The 17,675-nt window shown below is 39.1% G+C and overlaps 1 protein-coding gene across 1 annotated transcript; it reads left to right on the plus strand.

The window, feature by feature from the left end:
- The first annotated feature begins 1,468 nt into the window (after positions 1–1,468).
- On the plus strand, positions 1,469–17,079 carry LOC310947163 (sodium channel regulatory subunit beta-4-like). The gene is made up of 5 exons (XM_083913877.1): positions 1,469–2,278; positions 8,516–8,679; positions 8,949–9,168; positions 9,328–9,457; positions 10,645–17,079. The coding sequence occupies exons 1-5, from the start codon at positions 2,185–2,187 to the stop codon at positions 10,733–10,735; spliced, it is 699 nt and encodes a 232-aa protein (XP_083770003.1). The 5' UTR covers positions 1,469–2,184; the 3' UTR covers positions 10,736–17,079.
- Positions 17,080–17,675: the final 596 nt, after the last annotated feature.

The following is a 17,675-nucleotide window of genomic DNA, read 5'->3' on the forward strand; positions in this document are numbered from 1 at the left end:
CAAGCATTAAAATGCTTGTGGAAGTTAACATTAATAATACAAACTATTTTTCCAATGTCCTAGAATCTGTTTATTTTGTACCAGCAGCCAGACAAGCAGGAGTAAGTGGTGGTGTGGTGGGTGGGCTGAGTCTGAGGTGATTGTTATGACTTTGTGTATGACTAATCGGATGCATGAATAATTTTCTGTGATTTGTGGATGGACTAAGGGGTCAGTTATATTCCACTGTACAGTAGTTGGTGGCAGGGGTGTACCTGGAGTAGTAGGAGCTTACAGATCAGACAATCCCCTTTGGCATGCCTGTGCAAGTCTACACTGGGTTGTTCAAAAGTCAGTTCATCCACCAAGGTCCAACAAGTTCCGAGAAGCTATATTGGGTATAGAGAGATTGACCTCAGATGTGGCCCTGTGAAGCTCTGATGTTGGTGATGACACTGTTGATGTGTCTCCTGATGGGTGAGGAAATCATGAATGAAGGTCAGACTACATATTAAGTTGTGGACTTTGGTAATCCCTCACTGCCACTATGTTGTGTTGAAGGCTGAGCTGTGATTGATGAAAAGGGATGCTATGATTGTGTAACATCCTGGTGGTTTTGTGACACAGTGTGAATGTCCATGTGTGTCTTGCAGGCTGGCTATGACAAGTTTCTGAGGGTAGTTTGTGACAGTCCGATTGAAAACCACAGAATTTAAACAGTGCAGTCACATTTGCCGATTGTAAAGGTTTCATGAACAGATGATGGCGGACAGGCTGAGCTCAGGTCCACAGACCTCAAAGGATGTTGTCTGGGCCTTTGCCCAGTCTGGCTTGAGTCAGTACAGGTTTTGGCAGTTGCGAGATTGTTGTCAAATGTTCCAACAAAATAGATTCAGAAACATTTACAAAAAGGGTCCGTTTCCCCTTTACAGTATACTGCATATGCATTGCCTTAGGACAACACACAAACTTAAATATAATGCAGCGAGTGCAACACAAAACAATTTAAGCTCAATGGTGTAAACTCACCTTTATACAACCTTCTTACCAGTTACATAATGTAGAACTTAGGAGGGAAAGAGAAAGATAAAACATCAGTCATTTAGTAGAAAACTTGCCAGTGGACAAGATATGATCTTGTCAATGCATTAGCCTGCCAAAACAGAGGTGTAGTAGGAGCATGAAATATGAGACACATGAAAGTGAAGACAGGAGTAAAGGATGCAATGAAGACAGGGGTATGTGGTATGAGTGAAGCACCCCGCCTGTGTCCGACACAGAGACCCTCTTGAGTAAGGCTGACTCAGCCTTACTGCGCAGGGTGCATATGTGTATGTGCGTGCATGTGGCAGCATTTATCGCCCTCTGCCTCCCCCTCACCATTTCACTCTATCCCCTCCTTCTCTCTCTCTCTCCCTCTCTCTTTGCCTCTACCTCTGCAGTACCTCTCTTGCTCATTCCTTCCTGTGCTGGTTGGGGAGACACGCGCTTTCTGCTTCTTCGCCTGGCTGCTGGCTTTGCTCCAGCATCCCTCCGTGCCTCTTGTGTGCTTTCCTACCCCCCCTCCAGTCTATGCCTCCCCCTGTGGGGTTTGCCAGCCAGCCTGCTTCCCTGGCTGCTGCTGCTGCTGCTGCTGGAGCAGTGGAGCTGTCTGACACAACACTGCTACGCCGCTACCGATCTGCCTCGCTTCTCCTCTCTGCCTTTCGCCTCACACTCTCTTTTGCTGGATAATCACCACTCAGTCTGACAGAGACAGCGACAGGAGGACAGGAGGGGAGGGAGAGATACAAAGAGCCTGCACTCTTCATTGAACTGCTGCATTCTTCAGTTTGTTTTTTCCTTTGCTTTTCTGGCCTGCTTGGAGTGCAGCACAGTGAACAACTGGTCGGGAGAGAACTCCCTAAAGGAATTTATCCTTTTCTCCTTGCGCTTCTTCCCTCTGTTCATTCCTGGGACAGAGTGCAGAGGAGGAGAGAAGAGGGAGGGACTGAGAGCAGGACTTCAGCTGCACAGTTCAGTGTCCCACCTTGCTCCAGAGACACATAAGACAAGCACACACACACACACATACACACACACACACACGCACAACCATATTTGCATTGATTGGACACAGTTCAGGCTGATCAGACTGGTAGACGGGGACAGATTGACAAAGACACACAGACAGACAAAAACACAGACAGACAGACAGGTGGTGTCATGGCGTCAATGGACAGCACTGGTTCGGGTGTCTCTGGTCGACTGAGATCAGGGGATATACTTCACACTGGTCTTGCAGTTGCACTGCTGCTCGGTGAGTTATACTTCTCTCTATACCTTCAGCTGTCCTGTCATTCCTCACTCTTCCACAATATCTCAACATTACACCGTAATATTGTACTTTTATCCTCTTCTCATGCCAGCTTGTGATTGGGCGAATCCATCTAATTGTCTTTACATTTAAACTTGTTTCCATGGCCTCTACACCTTCCTCTTTAGCTCCTTTTGCTCCCTATTTTTTATGGTGCTGTGGGTGGATGGTTCACGGCTGTCACAGTAAATCTATACCATTTTTATTACTCCTTACCAACATCTGCTATTCTATCACCTCTGCTTTAGCTCCCCTGTCTCATCATTCTCTTTCCAGACCAAGGCCAAAATATATGGTGATGTCACTGATGATGTTTACTTGTTGCTGTGCTGAGGGCATCAAGGTCAATAACATCCAAACCTTGGCCAATCTGAACTTCAACATGTGATTGCTGTGCTGGATGAGTGACTGGCTAAATAACCCTTCATGTATGTGCTTAGTGCTTATCAATTTTCAAGGGAACATTAATAAAAGGGGAAAGGAAAAAAAATTGTACTGTAGAACAATGTATGCTTCTTAGAGTACGTAAAAACATATGTTATGACTACACTTCACATCCGTGTATGTATGTGTGTGTGTGTGTGTGTGTGTGTGTGTGTGTGTGTATCACTGGTAGTGTCATAGTGGTGCAGTGGTGATCTGTGCTTTTGCTCACACACTCCCTGGTTTTGTTGTTGCGCCCAATAGTGCCCCCACATCCCTGAGATTTCCTCCTAGTTCTCAGTTGTATGGAAACTCAGAAACAAGACCAAAGGGAAAATGTTGAGAACTTAATATCAGAGACATCCTTCGGCGAGCAATAACAAATTATGATAGTTCATATTTTGCTGAGTGAGGCCAACCTACAACCAAAAGTCCAATGAGGAATCATTTTCTTGTGATAGATTGGACCTCAAATTAAGCATTTTGTGCTCTTTTAATTGTTTACTTTCACATTAATCTATTTTTTGAGGGATTTTCTGGTCATTTTTACTGGTAATAGCCATACCATTTATGTTTTCAAGACAAAACTTGCACTTTGGTCAAGATAAGTCCTTCATAATGATTGCTCCTCTTTACAAGAATCATTTATCACAATGGTTCCAGTAAGGCTCATCTGACTTCAGCTTATCTCACACTAAATGCTTGTCCAAACATACATACATCCATGTATGTACATACCTGGGATCACCAGACGACATAGAAAAAGTTTGCTGTTTAAGGATAATACATTAGTGATGAACATGTAAAGTATAACAAGAGCTGATACAACAAAGCATTAATTTAATATGTTAATATGTTTTTGTTGTTAAAAGTCAGTCTGGAATAAACATCAAACTCAGGTCACTAGTGGTGAGAGATGTAGGCTGTTTTTTTTGTTGACCTCAACACCTTGGACTAAACTCATTTTTGGCAGCCATTTTGGGGTGTCAGGTAATGATTCATTAATTGATTTGTTTAGGTACTGTCATTTCAGTCTCTGCAGTACTTCAGTTTGACTTAATTAACAGGTCCACTATGTAGTCATACCATAATGAATTCCCATGACTATGTAAGACCCTCAATCTATCCCTGCTGTCAATCCCCATATGATTTGTGGTGACATTGTTCATCTTCATTCTCATATATAACAGTGCCCAACATCATTGTATAATTTTAATTTGTATTCTGCAATGTTCTATATTCTATTGTTTACATGCATGCAGTTATTCATTTAAATTAGCTAATTAAACATCTGAAGTTGAACATGCCTCTATGAAAATGCACAACTGTTTCTCTTTTTTAAATCCTCTTCTAGATTCCTATAATCTTTGCCAAAACATAGAAGCAATCTCTCTCAACAGACCCTTTGGCAACAGAAAATGAAGTAAACAAAACCCCAATAAAAACCAGATGTGGAATGGAAAGGGAGCAATAAGATTAAAATATGACACTGAATTATTACTAAAAGTTATGACCTTTAAAATATAAAGATGCCACTGACATTATAAGCCCTTCTTATAACAAAACTAAAAAGACAGACTGCTTCACAGATCAAAGATAATAATACTTCAACGTAAAATGTGGCGTTAAAACACTTTTATCCTCTTTACTTTCACACGCTTCAGTATGTGATGCCACATGTAATAGAGGCATTATGCAACATATTTTGTGGAAGAGAATAAACAACAAACAGAGGTAAGAGATGGTGGTAAAACAAGAAACAAGGCAAGCAGATGCAGAGCTGGTTATAACACAGCAATCAGTATCAGTAGTTTGCATGTAAATGGGATAATTGTAGCGTATGTTGTTACTTGTATGTGTGGCTATTATATTACATAAGTGTGTATCTGTACATGCAGTGCAAACATGACCCTGCCTGGGCCACTGTTTATTTACTTAGCTGCTGTTGTAATTCTCTGCCTTGCTGCCACTCATTCACCTTGGAGAGGACATCTCTATACCTCGTACTATCCATCCTGTGTGACCCCTTCTATCACATCATGCACCTCATTCACTACCCCTGTGGGTCTGCTCCCCCATTCATCTCCCTCCTCTATACACCTCCTCCTCCCTCTCCACTATATTTTCTCCCTCTCTTTCTCAGAGAGGTAATAGTGTCCTCGGTCAGTTCTCTGTGGGTTCACTCGGAAATACATTAACCCTTCAATCTGTGGCCTACTTAAAATTAAAAAAAAGGAAAAAAAGAAAGAAACTCACCTTGACAGTCAGCCAAGGACAAACTCACAGTCAGTTGATTTCCCTCCCATCCAGTGATTCAGATATTGATGCTTCCCAACTGGGACAAAGAGATATTTGAAAGTTGGAGCTAAAAATATCATGCATTCCATTACTCATGTACACACACACACACACACACACACATACACACACACACACACACACACACACACACACACACACACAAACACACACACACACACACACGCACACACACACACAAAGTGCATGCATTTATACTGAACAGACAATGGTTCCCCACACATACGCGGCACAACATAACAAACATTGTCGTATGAATCTGTAGGTGTCGTCAGGGCAAACAAAAGATTTGAGAAAGATAGGAAGGGGTGGTGATAAGAAGGAGGAGGAGGAGGAGGAGGAGGAGGAGGAGGAGGAGGAGGAGGAGGAGGAGGAGGGAAGTGTAAGTGTATAAGTAAAGATCCTCATGCTTCCAGTATGGATTTAGCAGGGAGATGCTCCCCTGTAGTCTCACTTGTTTTCCATCGCACCATTATTCTCTCTGGGGCATTTTGTTACAAACTTTGTTCAATGGCATTGTGCCAGAAATTATTGATAGATGGTAAAATATTTGATCCACTTAACAGAGCGGGCCAAGGATTCAGACAAGCAGCCAGCTACCAAAAACATTTCAAACCTTTAAGCTGCCATTGGTTCCACCACTGTCCCATGCCAGAAAACACACACACATGCAGACCAGCTCACACATCTCTCCTCTTATTATTTAGTTATATTTAGAGGAAATTTAAGAGCAAGTAAGACAGAAATATTTATAAACATAGAGTGTGAGAAAGAGCATAATGCTGCAAAAAGATAATAGTAAGAGCCTTTAAAAGAAACAGGTAAGAACAAGGAGAACCTAAGTGGCCTTCGTTGTGAGTGACTACAGAGGAGGGGTAAAAATATCGGATGTTAGAAGACAAGAGGAAAGAGGTACGACTAAGAAGACGAAAGTGCAAATTCAGAAAACTGAACAAAGAAGTGCAACCAAACCACACACACTGAAATAAGTTGAAATAAAAATGCATAATTACATAGTTTTAATGCAGCATTTAGAGATTTAAAACTGTGTTGACTCTGTATACACAAATGTATCCAGCTGCTGAAACCTGGGGTCTGCTCACCACTTGCAAGTATTTCCCTAATGATTACCAAATACCAATGTATTGAATGAGCAAAGAATATGGGGACAGTCAGGATCATTGCATTCACAGATTTGTTTTTACAGACTTGTGCGTATTTGAAACACACGTTACTGTCGGAATCTGAGATAACACAGCTGTGCTGCATTCAGTTCAGTAAAGCTAAACTTAAAGGATACCAGGACAGAGGAAAAACAAAGGAAAAAGAACAAGAAAAACAGTAATGATCCGCTTGCATTTAGCACCTACTGATAAAGACTTACATGTATGTTGATTGTACAGCACAGCACACTACTGTAATACCCACAGTATCACTTGGTATTGGACAACTTAGTCACAACTTCAGATGGTCTATTATAGCAAACAATGGCAATTCATCTTAACTTAAAACTGAAAACACCCACTGATAACTGTGTGTCCAGAACATTTAACACCCAATGTGCCAAAGTAAACCGTGATTTCATCCAAAATGACCAGAGGGACTTCAGTGTTTTAATGTTTTGTTAAAACTGCAAGTGCGACATTCTTACATACATGTCGGTCTTTCACAAACTCACAGGCTTACATGTACTCTAACACTGTTTTCACCATGTCCAAGTGCAACGTGATCCTGAGCAGGTCAGTGCGTAGAAGAGCATTTATAAATAGGCCCCAAGTGTGTGAGAGACATCAGAGCAACAATCTGAGAATTTCACCAGCTGTCACTGCAAAGCCAACATGCCCGGCCCAGCAAGACCCAAATACCAATACAAGAAGAGTTGTCTCTTTTGGAAATTAATGTTACCATGTGTTTTCTGCTTTGCATAAAATTGTCAAGCAACACCAATGATATTTTGTAAAATTTTGTTTTGATTTGGGAGCATTTCTGTCTCGCTGTTCTTATGTCGGTTACCCGTCATGTCTCACAACACACACAGTCTGGTCACCTTGCTTGATGTGCAGCAGTAAATGCATCAGTAAAAAAAAAAAGAGGAATAATAGAGAGAGTTTGCCAGAAGTGTTTGTAGTTAGTGACTTATGAGCTATTGAATGTTGTGAATATTTCCAAGATTTGTAAGTATGAGGATATATGATATGTAGCAAATAGCACAGCAGTATATTATGTGAAAAATAATGAATTAATGTGTAACACATTTTAAACTCTGCATTTACTACCAGAGGACGATTATTCATTGAGGCCCTGGGGTTATTTTTTTTCAAAGCCCCCAAAAATCCAGTAACATTGCGACCTCAACAACATGTTTTCCACATTTCTAATAGACCCCTCTCTACAATCACCAGCATTGTTTGATAAGTTGTTGCAGGCCATGGGGAGGCAGTGGGGGCCAACTATTCTGAAAGAACTGTTGTATGACATTGAATGAGAGGCTTTACTGCAAACAGGATGACAAATTAGGTCACTACATTTTGCACAGTTCTAGCATTATAACTGTATGACTAGAAAGACTTAGTAGAAGTCAGTAACTTCCTGTGAAAAATGGATGTTTTTTTTCATATTCGGTGAAACTGTCACTATATCCTGACAGCAAAATGAGACAGGCGATCTGTGAAAAAGTCATGCAGCTCTACTTCCAACTTATGCTTCCAGTCTGCTCCCTGAACCCTTTTTGTATGCTTCTAATGGAATCTGCAAGTTTCCACCACACCCAACCCACAACAATCACTCAGAGCCGAGAAGTCTCTATTATAATCATACTATTTAGCTGTATGAGAATATTTGTCCGGCCGGTTAGCTGGTGGGTGGTGCTTGGTCAAACTTTATCTTATTTTACAGCTAAACACTAAAATATTTTTATGTGAGAAATAGGCACTATAGGTGACAAAATCTTGGTTCATATTTGATCTGCGCAGCTTAGTTTTACAGTTTGACTGAAGTGCATGAGCAGTCATTGACACTGCGTCAGAGACTCCGCGGCTCAGGCTCAGTTGAATCTTGCATATGCCATTAGGAGCAGACAGGGAGGTGATGGTGGAGGTGGAATGAGTAAGCTACTTAACTTGTAATGCCATTACTCAACATGTGCACTCATCTTTTACAGTAATCCTTGCTGAGCTCAGAGAGAAAACTCAAAAACATGACTTCATCTCATCTCTTTAATTTTGCTCTAGAAAATGGTTTGAAAGCAAAGTAATCTAAACTATTAATTGACCAAACTTCTACCTAGACTGTGTTGTTTTGGGGTCAGTATTGTACATATGCTGTACTTTGTTTTTACTTGTGACAGTGTGAGTGCGCCCTTATTTTATGTTTTATATCTGTCTTTTATGTTTATCAAAACCTTATTATCATTAATCTTTTCCCTGCTCTTTGGTGCAGGTGTATGGAGTGTTGGTGGACTGGAAGTCTCAACAGGTAAAGTTTCTCACCTTGAAGCAATGAATGGCTCCACAGTCCTGCTGCCCTGCACCTACTCCTCCTGCATTGGCATCAAAAACCTCTACTTCAACTGGCACTATAATGACAATGGAACTATGCTCAGGGTGCGGCACAAACACACACACACACACACACACACACACACACACACACACACACACTGAGCAACCTGGACATGTGCAAACAAAACTCAAAAATGGCCTTTGTAGAGTTTTTCTGTGTTGCATTCCTTGGATATATTTAACGTTAATAAATGCTGATGTAGATCTATGCGCATATGGAAAAACATGTGATTACCTATCTCTGTGTATCTAAGTATGTACATACATGTCCGTGTGTGTGTGTGTGTGTGTGTGTGTGTGTGTGCGTGTAGTTATGTGAAGCGGTGATTCCCATTGAAGGTGTGGAGCCCAGGGTCAATGTGTACCATGAACGTGTGGAGTTTGTCGGCTCCTCAAAGAGCAACAACATCTCCATCCTGCTGTGGAACATCACCTTTGAAGATGAGGGAGAGTACGTCTGTTTCGCCAGGAATCCAAAGGAGAAGAACCGCAATCACAGTGCTATCTACACTCTTATAGTGGTGGACCAATGTATGTGACACATGCATGCATGCGGTTTCATACACATGGCCTGTAAATACACCTGCTCATAAGTGTCTGTACATTCAGATAGAAAAAAAAGAAATTGAGTAACGCTGCTAGTGTCCAATGTCACTCTTTCTCCCTCACGATGTCTCTCCCTCTTTTCAGTGAAGGAGATTGACAACACTTTGACAACCATCATCGTGTCAGTGGTTGGTGGAGTCATTGGCTTAGTTATCTTAGTTATGGTGATAAAGGCCTTGGTTGTTCACTTCCTGCTGAAGGATGACGAGAAGAAGTGAGTAAATCTTTTACTGTGCTACACAGGATGCTGAGGACAACTGGGGGAAAAAAAAGGAACATTGATGAACGTTGATTATTGACAGTAATAATATATAACTGCCAGTACTTGCTATCTTGGTGTGGTCAATTGCTCTATTACCCTCTTCATAAAAATAAAAAAAATAAAAAGCTATGATAGAAGACAGTGCTCATATAATAGTAAAAAAAAAAAACATTTCACATTTTGTTACAAGTATTAAACAAAATAAGGCCATTTGCTACCACTATTTAATAAATTTAACAATTTGTAAGTCACACACCTATATTGAGGACTAAACCTACCAAAATAAAAATAAAAAAGACACAAATCAATAAATAGCATGATAAATTAATTAAAATGCCATTAAATGCACTAAAATAATATTAAAATGAAATGTAGGCACTAACTAAATGATGAAATGTGACATAAATGGATAATTAGGTTTTAATTAGCTTCTTTATTTATTTACTGTTGTATGAATTCATATATTTCTTTACTTTAACGTTCCATTTTATATATATATATATATTTATTTATTTATTTATTTTTAGCAATTTTCAAATGTATTTAAGTTTGCATTTATTTTCTATTCATTTGGAATATATTTTTACATTTAATTATTCCTCTTGATTTATTTATTTATGCATTCATTTCTTAGTTTTTGTTGAGGCAGCAGTCTAATATGCTACTGTTAGTCAGGAGATCACTACCTAACTGCGGGGTTAGTACCGCGGCCATAACAGCAGACACTCACATACAGTGTCTGTGGTCAAATTAGACAACGACTATGCACCCACATTCATGGTTAATCAAATTATCAAGCTGACCGCGAGTTAGCCACAGTGGGTAAAGTCCTCCGTCTAAGTGAAAAACAAAGAGAAACGGCATCTCTGCTCTGTCTTTTCCCATCTGTCACATTTGTTACTGCCTCAGTTATATACAATATTTAACAAGAATAAGTCATCAAGTTCTCAGGATTTAAATGAGTTCTTCTGAACTTTCAATGAAATTTGTTGATACGAGTTTGTCCTACTTGTGGATAATACAATATTGTAATAATATTGTATTAATACACAATATTACAGTATTATTATTTGGGGCTCTGAACCTCCCTCTACTGGTGTACTGTACATCTTAACCTTTGGTTTCTCTGTCCCCTGCAGCAAAGAGTGCCTGGTGAGCTCAGGGAACGACAACACAGAAAATGGACTTTCAGGAGCCAAAGCAGACAACAAAGGGACACCAAAGGCATGAACAAAATGCAAAGTATGTCTGTATGTTTGTATATATGTTAGACAAATGTACACACTCAGAGAAAATGCTATTATTGGTGGACTGTTTTATCTTACTAGCGGCTAACTAATACAACATGTAAATGTATATTTTAAGTCATGCTTGACATTTGGGAAGTGTGGAATGTGCAAAGGCATGGATCACTCTCTTACCTACATGGAAGCCCATTTGTTACAGTGTGCAGCCTCTAATATGGAATTCTGCGGTACATCTTACTGGAACCTTACACTTTACAGTAGAGCCTCAAGTAAATGGTCTCTGCCTCCAGCTATGTATAAATCATCTTTGAGAAATAACATTTTAACAAAGTAGATCCACAGTCTTTATAGACCAATCAATCAATAATCAATTGGCACTCCCAAATAAAGTTAACCAGTCTCAGTTGGCCTATTACCAGTATGTATGATTCTTTCATTCACAACTCAAGTTAAACCTGGACCCAAACAAACATAACCAGTGGGAACTACCACATCTTGATGCCATGATGAATCGCCATAATCTATAAACTGCCGTGATGTCAACCGAAGAACCAATGCAGGAGGAGTTTTGTTCATAAATCTAAACCAACATTTTTCAGTCAAAGTCAAATACAGTTTCTCTAATTAAAACAAGTAGATATACATATTTTTAACATTTCCTGTAAAATGGAATTAAAACATTCAAGAATCAGGTACCAGTATACTGTAGTACCTGAAGATGTTTCAAATATTTTACTATATGCTGGTTTGCTAGAGGTTTTTGAAGCATTATTTCCCTCGGACCGCTTAGTCCTGATCTAACCTTAACTACTGCCAATGCCAGTCTGAACTTCAACTGGCATGTTTACAGCTGGGTCCAGGTCTGACACACTGTTGGGTTGTCGGTTTATCAATGCAGACAGCAGATTTTGATCAACTACTGGCTAGCTAAGGCTGACAACTGAGCTTTCTTAGGTGACTGAAGGATCCATTCTGCACAGGTTTTATTGTTTTGCTTTAGATGATACACAGGTGCCTGTTCTGCTTTTGCTCCCTCTGCTGGTGGGAGAATTAAACCACAGAAAATGTATTTAAAAAAATAAAAAAAAAACCCTAACCCTCATCAAAGACAATCCCTAGACTACCCAGCTCCCTATAGAAATTAATGAAATGAATCATGCTGCTTCTGACTAATAACCAATGCATTTTTAGCATGTGTGCATTTTATATAACTTCATATAAGTGTATGTTGTCTAGCACCACAGTACAGGAACATTTCTGTGTGTCTCTGTATGGTCCCATTTAACCCTTCACATCGATCTCAACTGACTAAGGCTCTGTCAATGCTTGATAAGCCCCTCCCAACAATGCTACAACTTCTAACCCCATCCAGGGTGATCAAGAGAGTAATGGCCATCAGGTATTTGTGGGAAAGAAAGGGTGAAAGACATTTTACAGTTCAAAAGTAAGAACATTTTAATATCTCTAAAAGTCAATCATACAATTGAAGAAGTCTGCTAGAAGTTTAAGAAATTGTCACATTGCTCAGTGGCATATCATCAGGATATACAAGTGAGGAGAGCAGCGCAATGCAATTCTCCGGATACCAATTCACAACCACATTTCCGCGCTTGTATGCAGACTCTAACTGGCTACCTTTCAATACAAACTTGCTCTGATAACCATAAGAAAACACTTTCAAGGGATAGTGCAGCTATTTTGGAGCAGGTTTGTATGTGGAACTTATTGATAGTCGGTGTATTACCTACACTAAATTAGCAATTACACTATATTCACAATTAGCACACCGCCAGTTTGGAGAAGCAGCCAGGACTACTGACACGGAAGCTAAGCGGTGTACTGCTGTGGACAGGGGCAGCACTCTTATCTACCTTAGCCACCTAAAAAAGGCACACCTAAAAAATTTCAGTTTAAATGCACACTATATTTTCAATATTTTCACCACTTTACCTTGCAGTTGAACAAAGACCCCCATCTCACTCTTTTGCTCATTTTTATTTTCTTGTATTTGTTTGATCCACAAATCACAGAAGGTCTGACTCAAACAGCTGGCCTGCAGCATAATACAGTGCACAGCACAGTTGCACTTATGCATAGGAATGCATTGAGAAAATGTAGTGCTAAAGGAAAGGACTGTCAGATGGCAAGGTCATTTACTGTATGTAATACACTGACTATCAATACTTACCTCATACAACCCCACTTCAAAAAAACCAAACCGTCCCTTTAACACGTACATGTATTTTTGCTAAAATACTCCAGACAAGTCCATTGATACTGCCTCAGTAATGCAAGTAGCACAGCATTGGGACAGATCAATGAAAAAGAATGTAAACACATGCAGGGAACAGATATTAAGTATCCAAAAATAGTATATTTTAATTCATTCTAAAAAATGTTCACTATATTAATGAAATTATCAACCGAATGTGTATATATCCCAATTTTCTGTGACGCCTACATCCAGCTAATACTATCAATATTTTTCTCAGTACAAAGTTGAAATTAGCCAACAACCACTTGCTGTCACTGTGTATGTGTCTAGTTATTGACGATTGTAAGAAGTTTGTGATGGGTTTCTCAATAGAAGTGGGCCTGTATTCCCAAAACTTCTTCAGAAAGAAGATAGATAAGATTCTTTAAAGAAGAAATGTGTCAGGAATCCTACATTTCTGGTCAAAAGGTATTTTACGAAACCCTTTAACACTAAAAGCACCTCCTAAATCTGTGGAAAGTCAATGATAGCAAATCACAAACAATCCAAAAATGTCTGTTGTCGTAATCTGCCTCATAATCGCGTAAACATTTTAGAAACCTTTAATGATAGTTGGAAATCCAAACCAAATTTGTTTCCAGGCATATCTTTTCCCATGCTTCTGTTTTGGCAATTGCACTGCCCTAAGTGCAATAATCAAAATCACTAATAACATGAGTTCTGCACCGTTTTGGGCCTGGAAGTATGGATTTAGGAGGTTAGGATTGATTTGGATAAAAAAAAATCCTTGGCAAACCAGAACTTTGGCTTTGTAGGGCAGTTATCCTGACTCTGAATTTTCTTTTGTAATTCTTAAGTAACATCCCTCTTTTCATTCACAAGTTGGGCAGGAAGTTAAAGCTGTTTGAATTTTTTTCAAAATGAAACAGTTTGTAACATTGTATAAGTCATCATATTTTAGTTAAGATAGGGAAAAAAGGAATAGTCGATAAAGTCTTCATTAAATCACATCTAAATCATACCATCCTCATCTCAAAAGTCAATGTGAATGGACTTATTGCTAAGATGCCGACTGGTGACTAAATCCCGCTCTCTATGCGACTCTCAGTATGAGAGGTCACTTCTGTGAAGCTTGCAGGCATGACCTGCTACACATAGCTTGAATAGCTATGACGGCAGAAAGCTACAAACAAACATATGCATGCACATACACGTCTAACCTATCCACTCGCATACTAAGCGCCACTTTGATACCAGAGTGTCGTATGCTGGCCTTACATACAAACAAAACAGCACTTTACTGCAGTTCAGAGTTGGTGCACGAAAAAAATATGGAAGTGACTTTAAAGTTAATGTTCTTTCATAATGTATTACAATAGTTACCAAAATCCAACATTTCCATTTTGTGGTTACCTGTCAAAAGCATTGTGTTGTAATGGTTTTAGCATTATCTGACTACATGTTGTCTCATTGAGACCGTGGCAAGATGTAATTTAATTTTTCATCCATTTTTCCCTTCTTGCTTTCAATGGAGGCAATAAGACAGATATCAGATTATGCAATAATTTGTCATAAAGGCACTTTATAGATGTGTCTGGGCTGATTGTTATGGCAACTCTGTCTGTCCAGGGCACTGTTCATTGTACTGATGTATACATCTACAGTGTACTAATGTATTGCAATTGGACTAATGTATCGTTGTCAGATCCATACTGCATATACGGTATACAGTACATTAGACAGATGTATCTGCTTTAGGAAACTGTAATAGCTACTAACATTGTAACTGTGACTATGCAGTGTTAGAAGTGATACAGCATCATCTTTGTGTTGTAAAACTGTGAACGTTATGGATATAAGGAAGCACTACACACATGCACATGCACATGGACACACAAACACACACATTTGCTTACTTGTCAGAGTGTTGTGCGGATCCCTCTGTAAAGATGACACATATATACATCCAGAGTCTTCCTGTAGGGAAAAGCAATATTGTGCATTTGATCTGTCTGCTTGTGTACTTTTCTTAATTCATACCTTTAACCCTGCCATAGCATAACAGACAGGTGGTTCATGTAGGGATTGTGATGTGTAACTTGTGTGCACAGCTCCCGTTGTGTGGTCCACTTTTATTTGGTGATCCCTAACTTGATTTTTATGTTTTTTCAGGTGATTCTTTCTTGCTGTCTCAGTAAGAATTTATTTTCCTGATGTAAAACAAAAAATAACAAAATCAAAAACCTCCATATCAAAGTATGTCCATCAAACCAGACATATGTACAGTATATGAGAAGGGTATAAGGGTGATGTTCTGTTTTAATGAAGGTCAGGAAATTGAATGCACTTGAAAACTAGTGAAATTGTACTGGGGTATGAAACCACCAAAAGCAGTGGCTCTTTTAAACTTTTTTCAATAGGCTTTTTGTTTTCTCACATAAGCCTGTCTTGTCTATAATATCTGTCCTGAAAGTTACATGAGTCATGAGGTCAGCCAGCTACATGTAGTGATTGTGGCAGTACTGAGTCTACCCTGTACAGTGTGGGATGCTTCTCTGCAGTGGTGCAATCCAGCACACTAAATACGGTATGACTGCCACCCAGTGGTAAAAGCCCAGCTTATCAAATAATTGTCCCTCTAGTGGAAGCAAATGAGACATACAAGTTTGATTAAAATTGCATAATGGAAAATAGAAAAAACAGTGTTGACTAAACTTTCAGCTTCGATTATAATTTTATGTAAATTCAAAAATAATAAAATCATTGCTAAATTTATGATAGTTAAAACAACATTAATGATGTGTAAAGTGCTTCTAATTGCTTAGATAATGCTACTAGATAGATTAGATTAGAATTCATAATTTTAGTACCTGTGTCCACTGGGCATTTTATCTACATTGTAAAAGGGGTGACTCGTCTATACGTTTACATATAATATGTTAGGGAAAGGATACATGCAACAATTTCTACAACCATGAGTCCTTTATCAAATCACTCCCATAGTGAGAATTGAATAGTTACAGATTTCAGAGAGTTCTTGTCACATTACTCACTAAAATAACAAAGAGTTGTGACTGACCACCATGATTCCTTAGAGTTAGTATTGCTCTTACTGCCAGAGCGGCTGAAACTCACACTGCCAATCCAAGAGTCTCACGTCTGCTGTTGTGACTACACTTTTACAATGACACACAACTGACTTAGTTATCACACATTGTATTGCTGTCTATCGCTGTGTTAATGGTGTTGCAGTACTAAATTGGAGAAGATATTGCTCTACACTACTTCTGTATTTCTAGCAGCTGAAACTCACACTGCCAATCCAAGAGTCTGACGTCTGCTCTCTGCTTCCCACATTCCACACAGATCAATAGATCAATAGATCAAACCACTGATCCAATGTCGGTGTAGTTCGGCAGAAAAGTCAACTTTACAACCATCCTGATGCGAGGGGGATGATGACTGAAATGAGATGAAACAGGAGCAATATGTTCTTATTTTGGCGCTAACACAAATGTTTTCCTTGTCAAAATTCTGAAATGTTCAACTTTGTACAAGTTATTGTTAGCGATGCCAAACTATGACGCATTTGTGACCTATCATGTGTCAATATTATATTACATGGCTAGTAAAATGCCTCCTATACCTCTTGAAATAGAAAATGTCATAGACCAAGGCTAACTAGCTCTAGATTTGAATTATAAGCACAGGCTTACACTGACCCCTCACATGTTCCCACTGTAGTCCTGCAGTTTAAACTATTTCAGCAATGTTTTATACACATCTAGCGGCTGTTAACGTAAATTTATCTTATCAAAATAATGAATTCATGCCTACATATGACACTCTCTATAGTATACACTAATGTTATACAAATTATAGTATTTTATAGTAAGTTGACATCTTGCAGCAAGTTACTGTACTTTGCTTACATCAGCGCAGACAATTCAACACACAACACATCTGCGACCCCAGGTTTCCCAGATCCACTCTCCTCTAAATGTTCAGCTGTTTGTGTTTGTGACCAGGTTGCTCATGCTCCCTTCATGACTATGCACCTCAAACTTTTGACTTGTTAAAAAAAACATAGCAGAAATAAAATGTTGTTTGAAAATCCCACAGCACTGTTGAGTCTCATTATTTGTGCATGTATCCAACTTTAGAGAATGCTGATTCACTTTGTTTATGTTTGTATGTGTTTGTTTGTCAGACAGGTGTAGGCGAGGTAGAAACCCATGCGGAACAGTGGGTAAAGGTTACTTTAGAATTTCAAATAAACTTTTTTAAAACTTTCTAGAAAGTCTATAGTGCAATGCACATATTTGTAGAATGTCAATATAAGAAATAGCTAGTATATCACATTTCAAGAAAAGTGAAGAAGGTGCATTGCATCCAGTTCAAAAGCTGAAAAATAGAGTAATCACTCAATTTGTGAAAGATCTGATTTTTTGCATATGTGACAAAATGTTTCGGTAAATATATATATATATATCACAGTATATTACTGTGAGACATATATTACAGAGACACTGACAAAGAAGAATAGGAATGGTTGATATTGATACCATAGAGCAGTGGTTCCCAAACTTTTTTTGCACAGCCCCACTTTTATAGGTACTTTTTCTTTTTAATCAACCCACCTTCCATAACTCCAGGCCGTCCTTAGGGGTCCCGCCCCAGTTTGGGAACCACTGCTGTAGAGTACAAC

This window comes from Echiichthys vipera, assembly GCF_963691815.1.
Source record: "Echiichthys vipera genome assembly, chromosome: 5".
In the NCBI taxonomy this organism is placed as follows: Eukaryota; Metazoa; Chordata; class Actinopteri; order Perciformes; family Trachinidae; genus Echiichthys; species Echiichthys vipera.

What these genes read in the sequence shown, in the direction of transcription:
- LOC310947163 (XM_083913877.1), top strand. Translation starts at nt 2,185, where the DNA reads ATGGCGTCAATGGACAGCACTGGTTCGGGTGTCTCTGGTCGACTGAGA. An exon ending in TGCAGTTGCACTGCTGCTCG is followed by an intron (nt 2,279 to 8,515) that starts GTGAGTTATACT and finishes TCTTTGGTGCAG; the next exon opens with GTGTATGGAGTGTTGGTGGA. An exon ending in ACAATGGAACTATGCTCAGG is followed by an intron (nt 8,680 to 8,948) that starts GTGCGGCACAAA and finishes GTGTGCGTGTAG; the next exon opens with TTATGTGAAGCGGTGATTCC.